We start from the raw sequence: 26,593 nt of genomic DNA, 5'->3' as shown, positions 1-26,593 counted from the left end.
GCTCGATATTTTCACCAGATGTAATAATTTTGACACAAATTGTACTTATCTTAGTTGGAAAGTATATAAATTATGGAAGTTTCTCCATCTACGCAATGAGTAAAGGAATTGGACATGTAATGATAAATTTTTAGTGGGAATCCTAAGTAGGTTGGTTTGGGATTAAATCATATAAAAATCATCATCATAAAAAAATTTCATGAGTAGCTTTTATTACTTTAGTTATAAAATTTTCATGGTTTTAATATCATTCATTTCTTGTAGATGAAGAATAGGACTTTTGAGGATAAAATGTTTTATTTCTCCCATGAAAATATGGTGCCAAATAGCAAACAATTGAAACAAAATAATAGGGTTAGATCTTGGCAGAAGTATGCAGACGATGACGACGATTGCTGGTGGTGATCATCAATAGCGGCAAGAGCTCAAAAGGGAGCTCTCTCCCTCTCTCAACTCTTAGGCCTTCTTTATGTAGAGAATGATGCTCTATTTATAGACTTTTTGAGAGGAGCATTTTGATAAATTTGATCGTGATATAAAGAACTACATAGTACAATTTATATTTATTTATTGGATCACAAAGCATTTACTCTGGAATAAAGTATATTTATGATGTCAGAATTGAGTGATATTGAGCTCGTTGAATTCATATCGTTGAGCCGCTTGATTTTCCTATAAGCATGCCAATTTTGGAGATCATTTGGTCATCCAATTAATGTATGAAGTTTCCAATTATGCTTCAATGCCTTGATTTGATCTCATTTATGCTCAGATTGGACCACTTTTGGGTTCATTTTGTCAAGACATTCAATTCAACTATAAATTTATCAAATTCAGAGTTCATATGATCTTAAATTTAATTCCAAAATATTTCACTTTACATTTTGCCTCGCGATACATGCCTCATATGCCAATTTTTTTTAAGAGATATCAACTATTAATTTATTCATAATATGAATATTATCTCATACACTTGTTCACTAATTTTTGTATTAAGATTATTATTTTAATAATTAGATTAATTATTTCCATTAGTGATTAATTATGAAAGTTTGAATTGATGGATTTCGAAAGAAGTTTAAAGTGGCATAATCGCTTCTTAGCGTCGCCACAAGTTACTTTTGGCTCGCAAGCACTTATATTACTGTGATAGTTTTCGGATTTCAAGTAAAGTGGCATTAGACGTATTTAATCAAATGCCTCGAAGTGAAGAAGACAAATAATAAAATAAATTCAAAATTTCAAAGTTTAGATTGGGCTGAATCAAGCCAGGGTTTGCTCATTCATTAGTCATTTTTAGCCCGATTGAGAATTACGCTCGAACTTCTTAGCCAAAAATCAACACGTAAGTATTACCAAAGTTCACTTTAAAGATAAATTGGACATGTCAGGCCGGTGGGTGGGATTAATTATTTTGACCGGATGTCGAACGCCGTCCGGAGGCCAACTAGAATGCGCCACATCACCCTATGCTTTGTGCTGCGGCTCGGTACCGCAGCTCGGTACCACTGACGTTGCTACACCAGATTCAAGTTTGAACGTAAAGCTGCATCCAGCCTCCGCACATAATAACTTCTCGTTGGATGAACCACCTAATTTAGGTACTGCTCTTAGGGGACAACTCAAAATAGAGCTTATCTCAAGGATAATTCACCTTATTAGATCTAGAAGATTGAGATGTTTACGCTCATAATACAACTCTATAAAAACCATTTGATCTTACAATCGATCGAAATTTTAAACAATTTGATGAAGTTGATACTATAATTTAAAAATGGTAACTAGAAAATCCATGCACTCTCACCTAAACAATTAGATGATGGTTTTAGAGCATTTTTATATAATTTTAATTCGGGAATAAATGGCTAAATGTTTTGTATGATTTTATTTTTCAATTACAAAATCATATTTTATTTGATCATATCATGGATAGTGTTATGATCCAGATTCTGTTGATCATCATTAATCATTTATTTTATATTCTTATCCAAATAAATAAATAAATTGTTTAAATTGATTTTTTTAATCAAAATCACTCTAATTTATTAATAAATAATCCAAACAATAAACTGAATTGAATGAATGATTGAAATTTTGTTATAAATCCAATATCCATAGATATTAGTGCAGAGTGATGTGGAAAAATATATATAGGCCTACACACAGCTCCTAAACATTTCTCCTAGACGACTAATTATTATGTGCGGACACCGAACGTCATTCGGAGATCAATCAAAATACGTCACATCACCTCTTGCTCGATACTGATGACATGACACATTCTGATTGGTCTCCGGATGACGTTCTACATCCGATCTCCGCACAAAATAATTTCTCCTCCCATACAGGGATTAGGCTAAGTATGGCATTGGATCCATAATAATGAGAAAGCACAGCTTACACAAATCACGAGCAACATTTTTGCGTTAACTGTTCATGTTTAATATTCTCATTTACAAGCAAGAATTATGCTATGCAATCAGCTATGATTTTCAAAGATATTAACAACCAATAGAAGCATTAATTAGGTTTCGTTTGGGACGATTTTCTTACTGCTTCTTAAAGCAAATTTTTAATTAAAAATCCAAAACTTTTATACTACAAAGCTGCTTTAAGAAACAGTAAGAACGCCGTCCAAAACGAAGCCTTAATTAGCTTGGTTTCCTGATGCTAATTGTCCATAAGAGATCTACATCAGAATGAACTGTAATTTTCGCTTCGCGCACAATGTTAGATGTGCTCACTAATCCACCAAAATGCATACCTGTTTTAGCTGGAGACAAACAATCATGAAAAATTTTGGATTAGAATATCCTGATCAAATTTTAATCTTGATGAGTTTTCAAATTATTTTATAAAAAAAACTGTGGATACTCACATAGATTCCATTGTAGACCAGTTGTAGTAGTACTTGTTGATGGTGCACCAACAGGGATAAGGCCACAGTGGGGGCCTTCCACAGACGGCTCTATGTAGATCTCATGGCGATGAGTTTTTGGGAGAAGATAAATCAAGCAATCTTCTGACAAGAGAATAATGCGCATGTTTGAGAACCGATAAAGCACATTAATGTTGCCAATTTCATGATCGAATCTTCCCCCGAGCGCTCCCAGCACAAGAATACAAAGCTGAAATTTGGAGTGTAAATATTTGCAAGTGATTCTTAGCAATAAATCTAACAAGTTATAAATACTATATTTCAGCTTGAAAACAGAAAAATGGTGCAGCAAAAATATGTTAGAAGTATTTAAAGATTGACATGAAGAGGTTTTTGATAACTATATAAATGTGTTTTCATAGCACAATACTCTTAAATAATAGTAGATGTGATAATATTTAAGAGTACATGTAATCTTACACCTGTATTTTGCAAAAAAACAAACATATAGGATTGGTACATCAAAAAGAGTAACTGAGAAAATGTTGTGAATTCTTGGAGAAAGACAAGCTTCTTGAATAGCTTCACCGTAGGAGAGAGGGAGAAGGAAGAGGACTCAAAGATTTTGAAGAGAAAATATAACAAATCTTTATTCTTTTCCCCTTACCAGGAAACAAATACAAACCCCCTTTTAGAAACCCATTCCTACAAAGGGACTAGACCAGCTCACTAAAACTATAATCAATAAAAATAAACTAATCACAAATTGGACCGAATACTAACAATCTCCATTTTTGTCCAATTTTACAATGCTGAGAAAACACATTTTGTTCATAAAGAACAGCCCAAAAACAGTTTTCCCTGCCAATTTACTCTTCTCCTCCACCTGTTGTTCACAAAGAACAGCCCAAGAAAAAGCCTCCACCGGACGGTTGTCTGTTTCACATCCATTTGTTCCCTCAAACCTGTGCTTGCTAAAACGTCCTGGCTCCACTTCTGATCCCACGTGAGCCCGTCTACGTGAACCCCGCTTCCTATCCTGCTAGTTCACCTGCATGACCCTGTTTTTTGATCTCATGAGCCTGTCTCCCGCACTAGGCTTCGGCTCCCACACGGCACCAACCCATCTCCCGTGCCTGGTCTGGACTCCAACAATACACCAACTTGTCTCTCGTGATCATTCATCACACGCAAGCACTAACTCACGTCTTCCGCGCCTGGTTGCTCGCATGAACTCCCGTACGGATCCACTTGCAGCCCGTATGCACACCTACAGGGGACCTAGCCCACGTGAAAGTCTCCGCGCACTCCAGCCTTCCAATCCACATCCCAACCCTCTGGCCCATGCACGACCACACCAACCCTCCCGTGCAATATGTCACGCGTGCTCCTCTCTGACAGAACACATGCACCCGCTGCGAGCTGACAGCCTACTTGCCAGAGCCCAGACCTAGCGCCTGTGTGGCTTGTTACCGTACACATTCACGCACAATCACGCGACCTTCTGTACGCAGTTCAATCCTGATCCAAACCCGCACCCGCAGCCTGTGACACCCTCGTCCCATCCGCTTGTGCGATTCCGTGCATAAGGTCATGAACACATAGGGCTTTAGATCATTCTACCTATTCGTCCCTTGTTCGACTTAGGCCCGTAATCACGCGACCGTCCCGCGCATGATACTCTTGTGCTCCCTTCCGATCCCTCGCCTGCGTGCTCTTTCTCGCGGTTCCAACCCGAGGCCGCCCTCTTCCGCAACTCGTATGCCCACCGCAATCCTATATTCTTGTATGTCGTTTCCCACCTGCCTTCCACGTGCACTACTCTCGCGCTTCCGACCCATGGCCCACCTCCACGCTTCTACGCGTGGGTGCCTCCCGCACGATCTGATTCAATATTGTAAAATTTCAAGTTTACTCAAAGCAACATGGAATGCTTTAAATAAGCATGATATTGCCAATCTTTACTTGGGATTAGTAGCCTAGCAACATGGAATTAACAAAAGGTTCTCCCATGAGGGCATCATACATCGAAGTTGAAGTGCATCTACTAACCTTATAGGTCTAGCAATTTTTTTTATTCATGATACATGTCATCCAATCCTGCCCTATAAAATATTTGTTCAATAATTTGCTCTCCTACCACATAAAAATGTCTTAGCGATTATTAGTCATCACCCTATCGCTCAATAAAATTTGGAATACGTAAGTTGATGCATCTTTTTTTAAAAAAAATCTTAAAGGCTAAAAGGATATCAAACAATTCAAGTATAATTTTGACAAAAATATTAAATACTAAGAAGAAAATGAGAATTGTGACAATTACCATAAAATTCAATCCATAAGAAATACAACTAGTTCATAAATGTTGCCGGCTGGGAAATCCGCGGCGATAGAGTGGAAATATTTTACGTCTTAGCGATGCATGAAAATTCATCACAGAAACAAACAATTAAGATGACAAAGTAATACAAAAATCTTTAGGGGGAAAATCCTAAAAAGGGATAAAACAACGGGGCCTCGCCCAGTTGAAATGATTCAACTATTATTTGAATGAATTACAAAGACCGATCCGTCCCCTAACTCAAAGACAAAGAAAATACAATATGTTGAAGATTTTGCAAAACTTCAGACAGGGTACCCTTGATCTTGAATGAATGATAGATGTTGGAAATTTGGTGACAACAGTCAGAAAAATGTTCAGCAGAGGTCTAACAATATTTGGAGATCCGATGATGTCCAACGAAAAGAGCAGAAGTCTGACGATAATCGGTGGTCGGAAAGAGATTCAACGGCAGTCGAGAAGAGATTCAACGGTGGTCGAAAGAGACCCATCGACGTCCGACGAACAGTGGAAGTTTGACAATGGCTGGTGGTCGGGAAGGGATCCGATGGTGGCCAACAAATGGGCGGAAGTCCAATGACGGTCGGTGGTCAAGAAGAGATCCGGTGGCGGCTAACGAACAAGCATAAATTTAGAGGCAGTCCATGGTTAGGAAGAGATTTGGTGGCGGCCAACGAACTGGTGGAATTTTGGCGACGGTCGGTGGTCAGGATGAAATCTTATGGTGAATGAGCAGAATTATGGCGACAGTTTGTAGTGGGAAGAAATCCGACAGCAGCCAACGAATGAGCAAAAGTTTGGCGATGGTCCGTGGTTGGGAAGAAATCCGGCGATAGCTCGTGGCCGGGAAGAAATCCAACGGCTGTCGGCGACAAGAGAGCTCCTACGTTTTCTTCTTTCTTCTTCCTCCCTCCCTCAGGTGAAAAATAAAGAGTTTATTTATAGTTTTTTTGGAGTAACATGACTAGTAAATATAGAGAAGATCAAGGGAAAGTTGAGAGTATTCCAACAGAAACGGATGGCTTATATCAACTCACTCAATCACATATCGTTTATCAAGCATTTTAAGTGCCTTAATGATGTCAAAATTAGGCGGTCTTGGGTTTGTTGGATTTGTCTTATCGAGCCTCTCGATTTGACTATAAACATGTCAGATTCAGTTATCATTTGGTCATCCAATTAATACTATGAAGCTTTCAAATAGACTTTGATCCTTCTATTTGGCCTCATTGGGCTTGGATTGGATTGAACTTGGTGTCATTGGGTTCATCCCACTAAAACGATCAATTTGACTATAAATTTGCTAAAATTGGAGTTCAAATGATCCCATATTTAATTTTTGAAGCTTTTGAGTCATATTTGACTTTTAATAGGACAATGGAGAAAAAAGATCCATGTAGCCGACCCCACGTAGTGGGACAACGGCTTGATGTTGTTGTTGTTGAGTCATATTTGCATCGAGATTCATGTTTGATCAAAATAGTTTTTTAATGACATATCAATAAGATACAATAGGAGATGGATTTGGTAAATACTGTCAATACAAAAATATAAATATATTTTATGCGAGGAAGATCTAATAAGGCAATTTTTATGCTAAGATATTAATATAGAATAATTGGACTTTAATATGGTTTTATTGATTATAGAAAGAAATATGATCGAGTACTAAGAAATTGTTTTTTTATATATTAAAAAGCAAAGATGTGTCAAAGTTATGGTTAAGTTATTAAAAATGTAAATAGTACTACTTGAAATAAGCATAGATAAACGAAAGAATTGCTAATTATAATAAGATATATCAAAGATTAACAGCAATTCCATATTACTTTGTATTGATTAAAAAGTGCTTATAAAAGAGTTTGATGTAATGTACTTTGACATATGTTATTTGCTATTTGATAAGTAAAATCTCTTCTAAATTAAGTTAAAATAATATTATTTTCTTAAAAAATAAGAAGCTTAAGATTTGTATAGAATATTAAATACATGAAATGCAAATTTGATAACTACAATCAACAATATGCTACGATCAAGGATACTTAAATGGATATATTTGAGAACCTTGCATTAATGAATGGAAAAAATAAGGATGGAGATACAAACATAACGTTTAAAATTAAAATTGAGTATTTAAAATTCAATCTCACTACTACAAAGCACTAAGAAAACATCATCTAGAATTAAACATAAAATTTAGAAAATTAAAAACCAGCCATATAATATTGCATTGAGTGTTAAATAAAAAATAGTCATCAATTGCTAGACTAGAGTACTACACTAATGAAAATGTTAAGATGAATGTGATCAGAAACTAGATGATACAATAAAAGAATAAAAATAAAAAGAAAAAATGGGTTTTGCAAATATTGAAGATAATGCAGTAAACAAAACACTACGTGGTTTCAGCATTTATAGCCAAGAGCATTAGGTGCATCATTGAGGCAGAAAGATAAAATTACTAGAAATGATTCAAAAGGAATAGTACAGCTGACCGGTAACATAAAAGAGATCTGGCACTATTAGAAAGAAGTCGGCAGCAATGAATAGAAGAGGACACTTAAAAAAAAAATTGAATGGTTCTGATAAATCTGAGAATGAGTTGTGATGGCCATTGACAAACTATGCCACTAATCAAACATGACTAGGATAGTCAATGTCAACAATTTTATACTAATGATATAAGCACCATTATTGAATAATTTCCCATCTAAATGAAGATATTATAGTGATGTGAAACATAATTGCATGGATGAATTGCTTAAAGGAAATTTGTACGTTTAATATTCCAAAGGGAAAGACAAATATGGAGCTCCGGCGTAGTCACTTTGGTGCTGGGGAAGAAGTGGGCAGCAACACTAGGTTTGGGAACCTCCTGGACAGCAATCGGAGACCCTCTGGACAGCCAGACAGCCGTAGGAAATCTGCTAGGATGGCTGGACAGCAACCAAAGATGTTTGGATGGTCACTAGGAAAGCCTGGCCAGCAATTTTGACCCTAAAACAACTTTGGACAGCAGCCTTTGAGGTTAGAAAGGCCTTGGACAGCACTTGAGGGATTTCTGGTCAGCAAACAGGAGCAAATATGGCAGCACTATGGCTGGTCGGAGTTTCCAGGACAGCTGTTTCTTAGTGGGAAATTGCTGGACAACAATTTAGAACAGGTCTTAGGAGCTAGGTTTTGAATTTGAATCCCCAAATAATGTAGAAAGGGGGGGAATTCATTCCTTAATGAGGGGTTGATTGAGGCAATTAGTGGGAGGTGATTTAATGAGGCAAGAGAGAGAGAGAGAGAGAGAGAGAGAGAGAGAGAGAGAGAAACATCTAATAATTTTTTAAAATTTATAATTACTTGAAAATTATAATTAATAAAATTTTAATTAAAAAATGACCAAAATATCCTTATATATAACACCATTAACTCTAACATTAGATGTTAGGATAAAAAAAGTCTTATTTTAAAAAGTTGAGGGACCAAATTAATCTCCCAAAAGAGTTGGGGGACATTTTGATCACTCATAAAGAGTTGAGGGATCATTTTGATCATTTTCTCTTATAGTATAGATCCCCAAATTATAATCATCCATCAAAGGTCCGATTATTGATAGGTCTGGTTTCCCAGAAGATTAAAACAAAAATTAGGGATGACAAAATTACTAATTCTTTAGAAGATGGGGTGGTACGGTTTCTGGGAAACTTGTATTTAGTGTAATGTTAAGCTCATGCAGTTTCCAAATTCATATTAAAGACAATAAGTTTTACGTCATTATAAGAACAGAAAGCAATTTCGTGGGTCAACACGTTCATTTATACCCGCAAATGTTTTTTTATTGAAATATAGAATTAAAGGAATCTGGGCATTGAAATTAAATCCTGGTTTAAACCATCACCGCTAACAAAATTCTTTTCACGGTTTAAGTGATGCCTATGATTTAGCATTATGTACTTACATTTGATTTCTCCAAGATGTGTTGGCCATCACAAACGAAAGCTACACACTTGTGTAAGTCGGTTGTGTCTTGGTCATGAGACTCATCCAATATCTTAACCCCCTGCCATAGAAGGCAAAACACAAAAAAATGTGCAATTCTATTATTGCTCTGCTTGTGCATTTAGATTATAAATAGAAAGCTGATATGAAATGCAGCACACATAAGAAGAGTTAGAATAACCTAATGCGTGGTTTTGAGACAAAGCTCATATGGAGAATTGCATCAAACATTTTAGAAGTTATAGTTGTTCCACTACAAGTTATTTCCATGTCAAAATTCAAAGAAAAATCATAATGAGATGAAGCATCATCAGCCACATTATTGATCAAACTAACTATGAATAATATTAGTTCTTTTTTATAAGACTTAGATCTAGAAATGTCTAATTCAGATTGAAAACAGGAATGTCATAGTACTAAACGAAGTTTCAATTTGCAATTTATTGACTTACATATGAAAGAGATACTCCTATTCTTGATAATGTGATGGAATTTTGTTAACCCCTAACTAAATATGTGTTAGTACTTAAATTAAATGCATTGGCTGGATTTATGACCTTCTTTCCAACAAACTTTTTTTCTTACAGGCATGAATGCATCTCCATCATTTTGATTCAAAAAAAAGAACTTATCACCAATTACTAGGAAAAAATGGGAACTCTATTAGTTCAATGAACTTTAAGATTAACTCAATTATATCCCCTTGGTACATAAAATAATAATACCAGTCAACTATAGAACTATAGAATTACTTGGCAATGGTATGCCCAGATAAGTCTAACATGAGCCTAAGAAATGCTTTGTTTCCAACATGCCTACTTAGAAATCATTAGAACAGAGCTAAAGGCAATTAGCACTACTGCCAGTTTAGACAATACAAGGCACTAATATTGCTAATATTTTTTTTTTTTAGAGTTTTAACCATATTATGGTTCTCGAATGCACCTAACTGAAAAAATATTGCATTTTGAAGACAAGTAAAAGAAGATTCATGTAAAGTAGCATATATTGAAATGTTGCAAGTCAATGGTCCGCATGGTCTGGGATTCAGAAAATCCTAACCATGGTTTTTTTTATGGTTAGGTAATATCACTTTGTTAAATGTAAAACCAACAATGTGGGACACGAAATTCATTGTGAAGGTCTTCAAAAATATCTACAAATACCAATCAATAAAAATTATTAATTGCATTCCATCAATCATATAGTTGGGAATGTCGATCATAATGCTGATGATAACATACAAATATCTTTGGATTAGGCATTGATCCACAATTAAAGCCCAAACAATATAATAAATAATATCTCCAACAATTCTCAAGTTTCCACTATTGCCACCTTAAATACCAGCAGTAAAACCACTCATGCCTCAAATAATGGTACAAGTGGGAAGCCTCAAAGGATTTGTAAGAAATGATCGTAAGATAAAATCAGCCAATTCTATTTTTCTTGCATGAAAAAAAAAAAGTCTAAGGCTTCGTTTGGGGCTACTTTTAAACTGCTTTCTAAAGCAGTTTTCTAGTACAAAAATTTCTTGAATTAAAATTTTTTGTACTAGAAAGCTGCTTTACAAAGCATTAAAAAAGCCGCCCCAAAAGAAATCTAAGTCTTTCTCCAATAAATAACAATCTTTGGCCAAAATGTCCAATTTCACAGACAAATATAGGAGAATGCCCATCAAAATTTTCCATCAATAACCCTTATGGAGGGAAAAAAAGACATCTTTCAACGATTCCAATAGAACTTTCACAGTTTATCATGATAGAGAAAGTTACAACATATCTATATAATCTAAGAAACTTGACCATAATAATAGTTGACGGATGCACGTGACTATGTCCGAGTTACTTAAAATATTTCCCACATAGAAAGCTAATCGGTTGTAATAAAATGATGTACATTAAGTTCACAGTGTTGCACATTACTCTATACAATAAAATTGTATATAATACATAGCAGGAGCCTGCCTAATAAAATATTTCCCAAAATTATTGATATATTATATAAAATTGGCATCATCGTGTTGTAAAATGTTTTACTGAGCCAGTTTTTTCTGTCCTCAGAAGCAGTTCTACTAGAAAAAGCTGTTTGTTATTGTGTTTGCTAAAAAATTATTTTCCTATTAATGTACTTCTATTTGATAATTTGTTAAATATAAAAAATAATAGTCATCACTGAAAACCCTCTTGCAATACTGGATAATAATGATCTATGTTCATGAGCTTCAACTGATGTATGCTTGGTCAGTAAAGTCAAATGATATTGGGTTGTGAGATCTTTCTAGGAAGATTAATGTAGTTTTCTTCACGCATAAAGTTATTCTCAAAGTTGCATTTGAGAACTAAATCAATGGCTGTTCACCATTTCATTTACAGTTATAACTTGTGTCAACATTACTTAAAAAATTTAATTGCATGTTTTATTTCATTTCTGAATAAACATGATGGGTTGATTTTTTTTAATCCAACATTGGATTTGTAATTAACTTTGTATTATTAGGATGCATATTCTATACCTTAAATTGCAATTACTGTATTATAAATTTAGGGATGGTTGGGTAAAATAATAACATATCTAGTTTTTTCAATTTCAATTTTGGGGATTTCGAGCTGGCTTGAAATGGGCTCTAGGGACTTAACCAAATTCTAACCTATTCAGCTCAAAATCAAGTCATGAATCAATTTCATGCTAGGCGTTGATAGTTCAATTCGATTTTAAGCCACTACAATATCAGTTCATGATCGGTGTTAAATGTCTTCTTATCTAGGCTGCAACCTTCTATGCTTCCTTTATTATTTATTTTGTTGTATTTTCCTTTAATATTCTGGGATTAAGTCGTGCAGTTTATGTAGAACTTTCAACAATTCATGCTACAATGCGAGAGAGAAAAGTGCCTCAAAATGCCTTAAGTGCAGCAAAGATGATGAATCCTGCACATAAGTTGCATTCATACTTTAATAAGAGTACATGCGCGCACCCATCCCCCCAGCATGCATAATAATGAAAGCCATAATAAAAAATTATGGGCTTCAGAAGAGGCATTTTATGGGCTATTTAGATCATTCTTATTTGAAAATTAGAGTTTTTTGAATGTCTAATCAGTCTTTTAATGACAACAACGTTACAACCTAAGGATATATGTGAACCAAAAAAATAAAAATTCATAATATTAAAAATGCACCATAGAGGTCAATGAACCTAAACAAGCCATAAAAGGTAAGCAGTTAATCACCAGGATTAAGATTTAACATTAGTTGCACATGGGAACCTTCATGTATGACGTTCAACAAGAAAATCTAAACTAAAGGAACAAAGAGATATCTCAAACGAAAGTAAGATATAATTTACAACAAGAACAACACAAAGGAAAAAACTACAAAACATAAGTCATCGAATAATATATCATACCAAATCAGAATAGTAATCCTTCACTTCCGCTCTTATTGAATCCATATCACCATTAACTAAATCTGGCTTGTACCTATCACAAGTGAAAGAGAAAAAAAAAAAGATGTTCAAAGCTGCTTTCTATATTATAAAAAATAAGTAATTTGATTATTGAATAATGGAAGCAAAATAGGCAAAATTAATAATATTGCAAATTTAGATGATATACTCAGTAATGTAATAACTCTAGAACAGCCATCGAATCACTATAATAAAAGCATAAGAAGGATCCACCCTTTTCTCGAGTAAATAAATTGTGATACCAATAATAATGTTCTAAAATGGTGCTTAGCTGGTGGGTATGATAAAAACCAAACTTTTAGATGCACGATGGATTTATATATTAGTTTTAAATAATAAGTTACTACCTCACTAACACAGTAAGATGACAAAAGCAAGCATTGAAAAAAGATCAGTATGATTGAGCATAAATATTGCCACCTACAAATGCATATCAATTGTATTTTAGATATCAAACATAGACCTAAAAAAAAGAAAACTACCTATAGTTTGCTCTTTTCTTCCAAAAAGACCACATTTTATTTTTATAATTTCATAAAAATACTCATTAGTTTTAAAACATTAATAATTAAAGAAACTTAATTTAATTATTGACTAATTATCTTTAATTTTGAGGGATTTACATACATAACACTTTATTTCATGCTATTACATATCTAACACCTAAAACATTAATATTACATGCCTACCACCATAGAACAAATATGGGTACATGGAATGAAATATTAAAATTTATAGGGTGGTATGAGTGGTAAGAATGAAATATAGGAGTGTTATATTTGATATTAAAGATGTATATGGATGAAAGACATGTAATATTAATATTTCAAGTGTTAGATATGTGAATAGCAAGAAATAAAATTGTATGTATGTAAATTCCCCATTTTTGGTTCCATCTTCTTTAGAAATTCACACCTCCAACATCATCTCATTGATAATCTTGTGAGAGCACTGAAATGAACTTGAGCAACGTAGGAGCCACAATAACTCAATGAGACATCTTTCATTTTTTTTAATATTTTATTTTTTTGATCAAGATAAAACTTAGGGTTTGTTGACCTCATTTTTGTCTTGATTTTCCCTCGAGCATGTTCGAGCGAGTTGATCGAGTCTCGTCGAGCTCGATTCAATTCGAATCGACATCAATTTGAGTTTTATTGCTATTAAATTAGTGTAATCAACCCGCATCGCCTGATTTGAATCGAATTGAGTTCAATTTTAAACCCAAGTTTGACATGGATTAACCCAATTAGTTTTGGCTTAGTGCCAATTTGCTTTTAAAGAAATTTGAACTATTTTCTAGATCAGGCCCTTGATCCGACGGCCCCGATCTCCCTGCTCTTCTTCTAGTGCCCTAACCGAGGCCAAAAAGGCTCCATCTCACGCCCAATCCCCCGCTCTGAGGCGGCGCTCCCCATTTTCTCTCTCGGGGTTCTAGTAAGGGGGAGAGGGGAAGAGCTCTCTCTCCCGTTTCCCTCTCTGTTCGCAGACGCCCCGAGCCCCCCCTTTTTGTTCCTTCGTTCGCGAAGACAGGGAAGGCCGAAGCCCCCTCCCTGTTTCTTCTAGTTCGCAAGCCTCAAGCGCGAGCTCTCTCTCCCCCTTTGGACGCTGTTCATGAAGCCTAGGAGAAAAGCCAAAATGCCGCCTCGCTTCCGTCCGAAGCCAGGTCGTGATTTCCCTAGCCCCGAGCTCTCTCTCTCTCCCGTCGCTCTGGTTCGGAGAAGCCCCGTCCGGCCTTCCAATTCGCACGCCTTCAACTCCAGACCTGAAGCCCTCTCCCGATCTCTCTGGTTCGCGCGACGGACGATGAAGCCGAAGCCTCCCGACTTCCTCTGCATTCGCATGCCTGACGCTCCTCTTGGTAGCCGGACCCGAAGCTCCCTCTCTTTTTCGTCGTTGCTGTTCATATGGACCGAACCCGACGCCGGATTCGCACGATTCTTCGGCCTCAACCGAACCTCATCCCTCTTCTTTAGGGCAGGTAATTTCTTCCCTCTTTCTTCCTCTTCTTCTATTTTCCCTCCATCTTCTATTCGTTCACTAATTTCTTCTATTTCTTTCACTACCTTCTTACCCTATCTTCATCATTTTCTTTGTTTTGAGCTAGATGACTAGGGTTGATGAATGGTTTGAGTTTCTGTGATTATCTGAAATCTGAAATGAGTTTTGTCTTGTGGATTAAAATAGCCTTAACTTCTTTTTTTTTGGCTTTCTCTTGAGAAGGGTTGCTTTTCTTTCCCAAAGCCTAGCAAGAAGCCATGATAGATCTGATTTGAAGTTTATGAAGGACCCTTTGTATTAAATTTATTCCTTTTTTTTTTATCTTCCCTGATATCGTGAATGATAGATATTGTGAGCCCTCTTTATTAAGATAAGCAAGAACCTGATCCTTCCTTGGGTTCCTTTTGCTAAGATTGTAACAGTGATTGCATATTTGATTTCTTTCTTCTCAAATTAGGGTGATGTTATCAAATGTTAGTTACTTTTTCATCTTCATGAAAATTCAAAGAAAAAGATGCAGCTAAAATTTCTTTCTTGAAGTCGATAAGGTTTCATTGTGTTTACCCTTGTTCTCACAAATGCCATAGAACATGAGGTGACGTAGAACATTTGTGAACAAATTTATATGTTATATTTTAAGTAAGTAATCATTATCGCTATCATGGTTAATATTTAATAAAAAATATAGACTACCTTACATCCTCCTTTTGACAAAGTCCTCATGTTAATGCCACTCTGATGAGAAGTTAGAGAATGCTTCATGGAAGAGATTTGGTTATCCTAACAAAACAAGGCTGTTTTTCTTCTATCCCATAATATGATGCTAGTTCTGAATTCTTGTTGAGAAGTAATTATATGCATTGTGTCATGTGTCAATTTTGAGAGAAATCATGCACTATTGATATTAAGTTGTGAGTATTTAGAGAAGTTGAAAGATACTTTGGGTTGTTCGGAGAGAGATCTGGGGTCTTTGCAAGATTTTGGCATGTGCTTCATGTGGTTTAGTGTATTGCTCCCTTTGTGATTTCGTTAACATGAGCATCTCCGGCAAAGTTTTATTATGGTTTTTATCAAAAGGAGCCTATGTTCTGGGCCTATTTCCCTTGCAAGATTGATAAATACCTTGATTCATGAGAAGATTTGGTAGTTAGAGCTATATGTTTCTTCCCCTAAGAAAAATTCCTAATACTTGGCAACATGGATTTGTTTCTAATTCTGCTGATGTTTCTGAGAGGAATGGTATAGATCCAAATTAAAGTGGAAACTATTGGAGGTTACACTCATGCATTGTTTTATCTACATTTGCAAAAGGAAAGTGGAATAGAACAAAATATTTTCTTTATACCCTTTCATGAAACATAAAATTTGGATATGAATTTGTATTCTTTCGATCATAATTCATGACCTTGCATATGAATACACACATAGAGTACCACATTGAGTTTTGGATTCAAAGTTTTATATGAATAGTAATTGGTGGTTATATTGAGTTTCGTCAATAAGTGCCTTTTGGATTGTTGTGTTAATACATGTGTGGACTCGTTTGGAGCAAAGTTTACTTTACAAAAGTGATTGTTTGCGCCATGATATCTTATGAGAATTTCTACATTGTTGTTGCTTATGAGAGGTCGTCGAGCTTTGTAGTTGCTACACAGTGACATAAATATAGTATTGGGTTATGAGTATATTGTGTTAAGTTGGGGATTAATGAGAGAGAAGAATTAATGAGAGGAGAGAGGTAGGGAAGGCGGCTATAGGAGGGAGGGGGGAGTTAGAAAGGATTTCAAATGGTTTCCTAAATAAAGTCAATTAAATTAAAGGAGATTTATTGCTCATATCTCTTTTAATTTAAATTCAAATATAAATTTACTTTATTTAGAAACTTTCCAAATATAACTTAGGCTAAATTAGAAAAGAATTCAAATTTGAAATTGATTCAAAATCGAATTAATTCTCTTTCCAAATTTACCGTGATCAATTTAGGAAAGTAATGAATGTGATGAAAATTTGGATCTAAAGGAGGGGTAGGTGTGCCAGCGGCTAGGTCTTGGGCAAGGGAAGCCGACGGTTAAGGGGAGGGGAAGGAATTTAGGGTTAGATGGGTGCGGGGAGGTGAATTCGACTTAGGGCCGGCGGGTTAGGTGGGGAAGAGAGGGAGGCCGGCAGCTTGGAGGTGGGAGATGGGGTGGCCGTTTGGGGTTATGTTGGTGGTGGGATTCAACCGAGAGAGGTAGGGATGGAGATATAACCGGCGGTTTGTAGAGAGGGAGTGAAGGAAGGGAAAAGAGATGGTCAACCACGAACCCGAACGCTTCCTGTGGTTGGTGGGAGATTGACTTCCTCCAATAAATAACAATCTTTGGCCAAAATGTCCAATTTCACAGACAAAGATAGGAGATTGCCCATTAAAATTTTCCATCAATAACCCTTCTGGAGGGAAAAAAAGACTTCTTTCAACGATTCCACTAGAATTTTCACAGTTTATCATGATAGAGAAAGTTGCAACGTATCTATATAATTCAAGAAACTTGACCATAATAATAGTTGAAGAATGCACATGAGTATGTGCGAGTTGCTTAAAAATATTTCCCACATGGAAAGCTAATCGGTTGTAATAAAATGATTTACATTATGTTCACAGTGCTGCACATTACTCTATCCAACAAAATTGTATATAATGCATATCACGAGCCAGCCTAATAAAATATTTCCCAAAATTATTGATACATTAAATAAAATTGACATCATCGTTTTGTAAAATGTTTTACTGAGCCAGTTTTTTCTGTCCTCAGAATCAGTTCTACTAGAAAAAGCTGCTGGTTATTGTGTTTGCTAAAAAATTATTTTCCTATTAATGTACTTCTATTTGATAATTTGTTAAATATAAAAAATAATAGTCATCACTGAAATCCCTCTTGCAATACTGTATAATAATGATCTATGTTAATGAGCTTCAACTGATGTATGCTTGGTTAGTAAAGTCAAATGATATTGGGTTGTGAGATCTTTCTAGGAAGATCAATGTAGTTTTCTTAACGCATAAAGTTAGTCTCAAAGTTGCATTTGAGAACTAAATCAATGAAAGTTCACCATTTCATTTACAGTTATAACTTGTGTCACCATAACTTAAAAAAGTTAATTGCAAGTTTTATTTCATTTCTGAATAAACATGATGGATTGATTTTTTTTTAATCCAACTTTGAATCTGTAATTAACTTTGTATTATTAGGATGTGTATTCAATACCTTAAATTACAATTACTGTATTATAAATTTAGGGATGGTTGGGTAAAATAATAACATAAATAGTTTTTTCAATTTCAGTTTCAGGGATTTCGAGTTGGCTGGCAATTGGCTCTAGGGACTTAACCAAATTCTAACCTACTCAGCTCAATAATCAAGTCATGAATCAATTTCGAGCTAGACGTTAATAGTTCAATTCGATTTTAAGCCACTACAATATCAGTTCACAGTCGGTGTTAAATGTCTTGTTATCTAGGCTGCAACCTTCTATGTTTCCATTATTATTTATTTTGTTGTATTGTCCCTTAATATTCTTGGTTTATGTCGTGCGGTTTATGTAGAACTTTCACCAATTCATGCTACAATGGGAGAGAGAAAAGTGCCTCAGAAATGCCTTAAGTGCAGCAAAGATAATGAATCCTGCACATACGTTGCATTCATACTTTACTAAGAGTGCATGCCCGCACCCACCCACCCAACATACATAATAATGAAAGCCATAATAAAAAATTATGGGCTTCAAAAGAGGCATTTTATGGGCTATTTAGATGATTCTTATTTGAAAAACAGAGTTTTTTTAATGTCTAATCAGTCTATTGATGACAACAACGTTACAACCTAAGGATATATGTGAACAAAAAAAAAATTCATAATATGAAAAATGCACCATGGCGGTCAATGAGCCTCAGCAAGCCATAAAAGGAAAGCAGTTAATCGTCAGGATTAAGATTTAACATTAGTAACACATGGGAACCTTCATGTATGACGTTCAACAAGAAAATCTAATGGAACAAAGAGATATCTCAAACAAAAATAAGATATAATTTACAACAAGAACAACACAAAGGAAAAAACTACAAAACACAAGTCATCGAATAATATATCATACCAAATCAGAATAGTAATCCTTCACTTCCGCTCTTATTGAATCCATATCACCGTTAACTAAATCTGGCTTGTACCTACACAAGTGAAAGAAAAAAAAAAGATGTTCAAAGCTTCTTTCAATATTATAAAAGATAAGCAAAATAATGTGATTATTGAATAATGGAAGCAAAATAGGCAAAATTAATAATATTGCAAATTTATATGATATACTCAGGTATGTAATAACTCTAGTAGACTCATCAAATTACAATAATAAAATCATAAGAAGAATCCACCCTTTTTTCTTCAGTAAATAAATTGTGATAGCCATAATAATGTTCTAAAATGGGGCCTACTCCTTAGCAGGTGGGTATGACAACAACCAAACTTTCAGATGCAGGATCGATTTACATATTAGTTTTAAATAATAAGTTACTACCTCACTAACACAAATTAACATAAGATGATAAAAGCAAACATTGAAAAAAGATTAGTATGATTGAGCATAAATATTGCCATCTAGAAATGCATATCAATTATGCCTTAGATATCAAATATAGACCTAAAAAAAGAAAACTATCAATAGTTTGCTCTTTTCTTCCAAAAAGACCACATTTTACTTTTATAATTTCATAAAAATACTCAATTAGTTTTAAAACATTAATAATTAAAGAAACTTAGTTTAAATTATTGACTAATTATCTTTAATTTCTTTATCCTTTTCTTCATAAATTCACACCTCCAAGACCATCTTCTTCATAAATTCACACAAACTCAATGAGACATTTGTCATTTTTTAGTCAAGATAAAACTTAGGGTTGCCCCCAAAAATTGAGGCATATAAGCCTAGGTTGCTTAAATCCCCCAACAGCATTACAATTTACAACCAAAGCGTTAATGCTTGGGTTGCCATAAGGCTAACCATCATTGCTTCTGTTACTAAAAAAACGAGGGAAAGGGTTGCAGAAGACCCAGGAAGTAATACTAGGGCTGCCATATATCTAGCAAGATTACAAGCCAGCTAGTAGCACTTGGGTAGGGCAAACCTAGGTTTAATTCCTACTTTGCAAGAAAACCAGGCATCAATGTTTGGATTTTTCTATCTTAAGTGTCATGATTGCAAAATACAGCGAACTTTAATCTTTGTTAAAACAATTTTAGCCATGTTGATGTAGAACGGGAAGGAGGATTGAATCCTATGGGTCTTAAAGAGCAAATACATAAGTCTAAACAGCAGCTTTTGGGTTCTCAAAAGTCTTGGACAGAAACTCTTCTTGTTGGAAATCCCTGGACAGCAATCCAATAATGTCCAGAAAAGCCTGGACAGTAATGGGTCGAATTTCGGGACTAGCCAGCTGGTTTGTGATTGCAGAAAAACTGCTGGACAGCAGTTTAACAGCCTCCAGAATACGGGACAGCAACCCTGTTCAGGGAAAAATCAGGCTCTCTAGCTCCGGTGATAATTTAGTTGTTTGAGAGGAAGCAGACAGCCACCACGAGCTCTCTGGATGCAGCTGGACAGCAATCTGTAATTTGGAGACAGCGGGATAGCATTTGGAGATTGCCAAGATTGCTAGATAGCAGCTTTAGTACTTGAAAAATTCTGGCTAGCCACCTACAATTGCTTGGGAAAGCTTGGACAGCAATTTGCTGTGGGTAAAACAGCAACTGGGAGGCAAGTTAATATGGAGAGGGAACGCGGGATGATAGGGTGGGTTAAGGAATTTTTATTTTCCAAATCAAAGACTTGATTTGGGAAATAAAAATTGGAAATAAAGCTCAGGGAATTTGGCTATGACCAAAGTGGGGAGAAGGCCTGACGTGAAGCTGGGAGGAAATTAGGGAGGAAATAATCTATTTCCTAAATTCAAGCTCTGATTTCTGGACATAAATTAGAGCTTAGTTATTAGGAAAAATTTCAGCCAATAGGGACATAAGGATTTGAAATTCTTTCCTAAAGGCTGGGTTTAGATTTAGGCAATACTTAATTGAGTATTGAAGGGCTAGGGAAGAGGGGCCGGCTGCATTATCAGGTGGATGGGGTTTTGAGTGCCATGTGTCCAAACTTGCTTAAAATGGTTTTAAACTTAGGAAATTATTTAAGTAACTCTATTTGAATTTGAATTCAAATGTTGTTAACTTAAGAAACTTTCCTAAAATAGATTTGCTAATTTAGGAAAGATTTCAAAATTCAAAATGTTTTGAATTTGAAATGAGGGATTTGTGGAGGGAAAGTTTTGAGTTAATGAGCTAGGGAATCACGAGCCCGGACCCATCCTGCGGCTGGTGACAACTTTGATTCCTTCTCATAGGAATCTCACTCTCATTCTCTCCCAAGAACAAAGTGTGGAACACAAAATTTTCATATCAAATTAGCCATCCTATTACAATAGATAAAGGCCATATATATAGGCCAAAACATGAGAAAATAAAAATAACAAAATTGCCCCTCGGGCTACAACACTCAAATAAATTAACCTAGGGGTAAAACAGGAAATAACATAAAATAGAAACTAAAATGCAGAAAATAATTCATAAATGACACTTAAATCAGAGCCGTCGATTTACGACGCCTCCTGTGATAGATGCGCCAGATTTTCGTGCCGATGTCCGCATCACATGTATTCTTTTACACACACACGCAAAAAAAAAAAAACTACAATTTGTTTAAAAAAATTCTCCAAAAAAAAAAAAATGAAGACCAAGTTTAACTCTACAGCACACCTGTTTTAATCAGGACTATTAGTCATTTCATGAATGTCCATCTTGAGTTATATGAAAAACCCAATACTCGCTTAAAGATTTAAATTCACAACACCACATAACTGACACTAGAGGATTTCCACCCCTACCTTAATTATTCAATAATAATAATAATAATAACAAACCTGCGCCTAACTTCCCCGGGATCTTCATCGGGAAAAAACTCCGGCATTCCATCAAAAAGTCTGTTTGCCCCTCCATCCGCGCAAACCCTCAGCTTTGCTGTTCCACATAGCAATCACAGTCCAGAGCTCCAGTACTAAAAAAATCGAAATAAAAGCAAAAAAAAGGTATAGAAAACCAAGAGGGAAAGTCAAAGAAAGGAGGAGGAATACCTCGTTCCCAAAGGAGAGGAGCAAGGCCAGGGAGTCGCTGGTTAAGGATAATGAGGGCATGCACAGACGAGGGGAGATCGTCTGTGGCTTCTGATGATGAGGGGAGGAGGAAGGTTGAAGCGTGGCGCATCACCTCCATTAAAATTTTGTCCTCCGTTCTTCGCACTTCTCGATCTCATAAAGCAGCAGGGGCCAATTAAAAATAGTCATGAAATAGCTTTTGAATAATATGTAAAATTTTAGGGGTTTTACATGCACATAACCTAAATATTAAAATTCGTATATTTAATATTTAAAATTTATTATTTATACTTAGAGTAGCAGAGCACTACATTAGATATCCATACCCACACCCATCTATGTACCCACCCATACCCAATAGGTATACCTATTGGGTATGGGTACCTATTGGATATGGGTACCTATTGATACACCCATGACCTTATGGGTGGGTACTCTATATCAATGAATAAATCGATTTATATTATTAATCATCATATATCTTATATTACTGTAATCCTCACTACGTAGTGTGCAACACTTAATCATATTGCGACTACGATAAATTCTGATATGTTGTTTGAAAGTTTACAATCAGAGCAAAGGACAACAAACCTCAAGGCCATCAATTCATGACAAACTGTGTTCAAACAGTATGGAAAGTGGGTGGGTATAGGTGGCTATGACATCCCGAAAGTCACCATGGATGGGCGAAGCCCGTCCGAGTAAAGCATGGGTATGCAATGGTTACCCAACCAGCACCACATATAGAACTTTGTAAAGTAGTGATATAATACTTAAACTATCAAAATAAAATTAAAAATAAGACCACCTATTACAATCCCATCAACCTATCAACCAATCACCTCATCAACAGTCTGTCACGGAGTTGCTAATTCTATTATCATTCAACATCAATCTCATTCCTCTTCAGAGATACTCTTTTTGCCCTAAGGCTTAGCTTGGAACATCATTCTTACTATTTTTAAAAATAGTTTTATAAAAAAAAAAATCATGCTACAAAAATTGCTTTAAAAAACAGTAACAAAATTGCCTAAGGCTTCCGTTTGAGGTGATTTTTTTTACTTCTAAAAGCAGCTTTTAAGTACAAAAATTAATTATTTGCACTAGAAAACTGTTTTAAGAAGTAATAAAAAGTCGTCCCGAACGAAACATAAATCGCTTGCTTGTATACTTGCTCTCTTATCTCGATCTCCCAAAGTTTTTACTTGCTCTCCCCATATCTTGCGTCTATCAAAATTGTTCAAGTCATTAACAACTATGAAGCGAAGAAATTGTATGGGAACTTGTAGCAAAGCCATCAATGAGTCCAAACGGCGTGCGGGGGATCTGAAGAAGTTGTGTGGAAGCTCCTTAAATGGGCAAATTATTACGTACGGTGTCCGGATTCGTCCGGACACCAATCCAGATGCGTCACATCACCAAAATATACTAGGTCCCAGTGTATTTGGGTGACGTGGCGCATCTGGATAATAATTCGCCCCTTAAATGAGGCCTACATGGGGTCCATTAGTGCACGACGAAAAAGAAGAAAAAGAGGGATAAGAAATTTTTTGGGTGTTAGAGTATCTAAATCATCTGTCACTCATTAAGTATAATTAGGGCTACTTGTAGTGGTGTTAGAGTATCTAAGATTTTCTAAATTGAGTAACAATCAAGATCAATGTATTTTATTTTCTAAATTTGGATGGCAATAATATTATCAGCATATAGTGCCTTCTCATTTGTATTTTTTACTTACTATGTCTTAAAAAATAAATGTGATTAAAAAATTTTCATGACTTGCGTTGTGCAGGCATCAAGCTTAATAATACTAAAATAATAATATTTTGAAGCATTCATATTCAAACGTTTTCAATACACATCATTACACTGTTGATTCTCAACATCCAGGCTAAAGATTAGAAGACGTAAAAGTTTATGTTAAGATATTCATATTAAAAACATAATAATAAAATAAAAATTGAGTTTTAAAATTTTGAAATTTATTTTTAGAGCAGTATGAAATACAAAATAAAATTTATATTTATTTAAAGTGATCAAATAAGACTTTTTTAATTAAAAATAGAAAAATATAGAATTAGGTAAATACATCTTACTAAATTGTTTAATCATGATGAATTAAAAATTTAATTGCTTTAATTTGAGAAGGATTTATAATTGTTGCGGGCTAGAATATACGCGGCGGTAGAGTTTACAAATTCACGTCTGAGCGTTGCACGAATATTCAGCACACAAACAGAAAAGAAAATGAATACCAGGATTTTTACGTGGAAAACCCGAAAGAGGGAAAAAACCACGGGGCCACGTCCAGTTGAAAAGTTCCACTAGTGTTTTGTAAATTACAAGAAGTTGATTCGTCCTACAAGTCAGGACGATCAGATTACAATCCGTTTCTTCTAACTTGAAACAAATTTACAAAATTCTGCAGAATTCAGGCGTCTCCCGAAAATCCGGCAGAGTTCCGGCGTATTCAGGCGGCGGAAAAAACTCCGGCGGTGGTCGAGGAGGAGATGATTCTCCCTTTCCCCTTCTTCTCTTCGCTTCTTCTCTCTCTTCTCACTTGAGTCCTCTTGTGAAAAATGATGGCTCTATTTATAGTTTTTCTGGAGTGGCATGACTTGTAAATAGGTGTGAGATCAGGGGCGAATAGAGAGTGGTCGAATGGACGGTTGATGTTGAACCCTTCGATCGTGCACCGTTTATTGGACATTCGAAGGCCTTAGTGATGTCGGAATTCAGGGATCTTGGGCTCGTTGGATTCGTCTCGCCAAGCCGTTCGATTCGAGTATAAGCTCGTTAAAATCGGAGACCGTTTGGTAACTAAAATTGTGATTCAAACCTTCCAGAAGCACTTCGGGTCCTTGATTTGGACCCATTTGGGCTCGGATTGGGTTTAATTTGGTGTCGTTGGGTTCGTATTTCCGAGACGCTCAGTTTGACTGTAAGCTCTCTGAAATCGGAGTTCCAGTGCTTCCGGATTTAATTTTTGAAATTTCCGGGTTGATTTTTTCCTCGAGATTCATGCCCGATCAAGATTATTTCATGATGATGTATCAATAATAAATTTTTATTGATTGTACATATATTATTTTATCTTAATGTAAATTTAATAATTGTAAAGTTTATCATAATTAAATTTTCATAATGAAATTTAATACAAAAATTTTCATGGAAACAATATGCAATTTTCTTGAGAGAAATAGGTGAAATATCAGTACTGTTTATATTTTTATGGAAATATGCCTCTCGTTTATTTTGGATGAAGTAAACTCTCTAGATTGCTTATTGAAGCTTATCACGAAAGAAATTGATTCGAATTTGAACATGTTTGAACCAAGCTCGAATGAACCATGGTCAAAACATTTGTTTGAACTCCATCATGGGAACTTTTGTCAATCCTACGTGCCTTTCTTAAGTGTTGTTATTTCCTTCTAGAATGCTCTTTTGGTCTTATAAGTAGGAGGTCTTGTAGAAGAAAAGGCATTGAATGATATTACACTCTTTGAAGCCTTTGAGCTTGCTTTTCTTCTTCTTCCCTGGATTGGGAAACGGAAATCCTTCTTGCAGGTCGAGTCTTCTGACGATCCACTACATCAAAACTTCTCTTCTCCATGCACACTCTGAGTTTTATCTTTATCTTTTTAAAGAGATTCGTCACACAACACAGACTTGCATTGCCATCTCCAACCAAGTCGTGTGAATTGCTCTTTTCCACACATGCAGACGTTTCCATCATTGCCTTTCTCAATAGGTTCCATCACGTACCACCAATCCCACAATGTCTTCTCTAGCAAGCTTCATCGTGTGATGCCTTCCTCAACGATCTACTTTATGCCTTCCCTTGTGAGGTTTGAACGATGGAGGCTCTATGATTTCTTCCCCAACATTCCACCCTATGATGCTTTCAGTAATGAGTTTCAAACGATTGAAATTTAAGCAAAGGTTTGAACCTGAGTTTAAGTTAATTTGGTTCTAACCATATTTGAGCCAAGTTCTAATTAAGTTATCGATTAACACTAATGGTTTTCATTACCCACATTTATAGTCACCCAACACTTGATGCCAATTACTGACTGATATTAATGACCCTCAGCACCAACCAATAGTTGTTAACTAATGATATATGTATGTTGACACAACATATTATAACTCACCTCCAATCATCTATTAAAAATTGCGATGTATTGACGCTAGTTATTAATTCATAATGATTACCGTTGAGACTGACATTTGAAGTTCATGAACTATTAAATAATAAAATTTTAAAGAGTCAAAATTGTTAGTCATTGAATCTCACTTCATATAAATAAAATGGTCAAAGTCATTTTGTCACCCTCAACTAGTTTACAACATTCATATTTAATTGTCATCCAATACCAACCATCAATCCAAATCTAATATCCACAAACCATAATGGTTGATGCTTATTTTTTGCATGGTTGCTTGGTCTTCCCTCTTTTTTGAAAAATAACCAACATGATTACTTACAATTATTTGACATTTTATGTTCCTCATCAATTGTCACACGCCTTATGATGTTCCCAATTTATTTTGCCTAACAACTTCCAACAATCAACATCTAAACATTTGTCTAGTTATTATATCTATCAACATCCGACATTTGTCATATTCATTATATGGTCACCTCTCTTATTTGGAGAATATATTATCATGTTTCAACCCA

General features: G+C 35.4%; 1 protein-coding gene across 2 annotated transcripts; it reads right to left on the bottom strand.

Moving 5' to 3' along the window:
* Positions 1–2,380: 2,380 nt before the first annotated feature.
* On the bottom strand, positions 2,381–22,095 carry LOC110092083 (thiamine pyrophosphokinase 3-like). Of its 2 annotated transcripts, none has more exons than XM_020816443.2 (6): positions 21,886–22,095; positions 21,676–21,772; positions 12,618–12,690; positions 9,169–9,270; positions 2,879–3,128; positions 2,381–2,773 (listed from the first exon to the last, which is right to left on the bottom strand). In XM_020816443.2, exons 1-6 carry the CDS (start codon positions 22,022–22,024, stop codon positions 2,652–2,654), a joined length of 783 nt encoding a protein of 260 aa, XP_020672102.1. In that variant the 5' UTR covers positions 22,025–22,095; the 3' UTR covers positions 2,381–2,651. The 2 variants fall into 2 exon arrangements, with proteins under 2 accessions (XP_020672102.1, XP_020672106.1); XM_020816447.2 differs by lacking the exon at positions 12,618–12,690 and adding an exon at positions 18,810–18,882 and having other exon boundaries at positions 21,886–22,094.
* Between the last annotated feature and the right edge of the window lie 4,498 nt (positions 22,096–26,593).

The sequence above is a fragment of the Dendrobium catenatum genome, unplaced genomic scaffold (assembly GCF_001605985.2).
Source record: "Dendrobium catenatum unplaced genomic scaffold, ASM160598v2 original_scaffold_43371, whole genome shotgun sequence".
Taxonomy (NCBI): domain Eukaryota; kingdom Viridiplantae; phylum Streptophyta; class Magnoliopsida; order Asparagales; family Orchidaceae; genus Dendrobium; species Dendrobium catenatum.
This window is presented reverse-complemented; position numbering and strand designations above follow the sequence as displayed.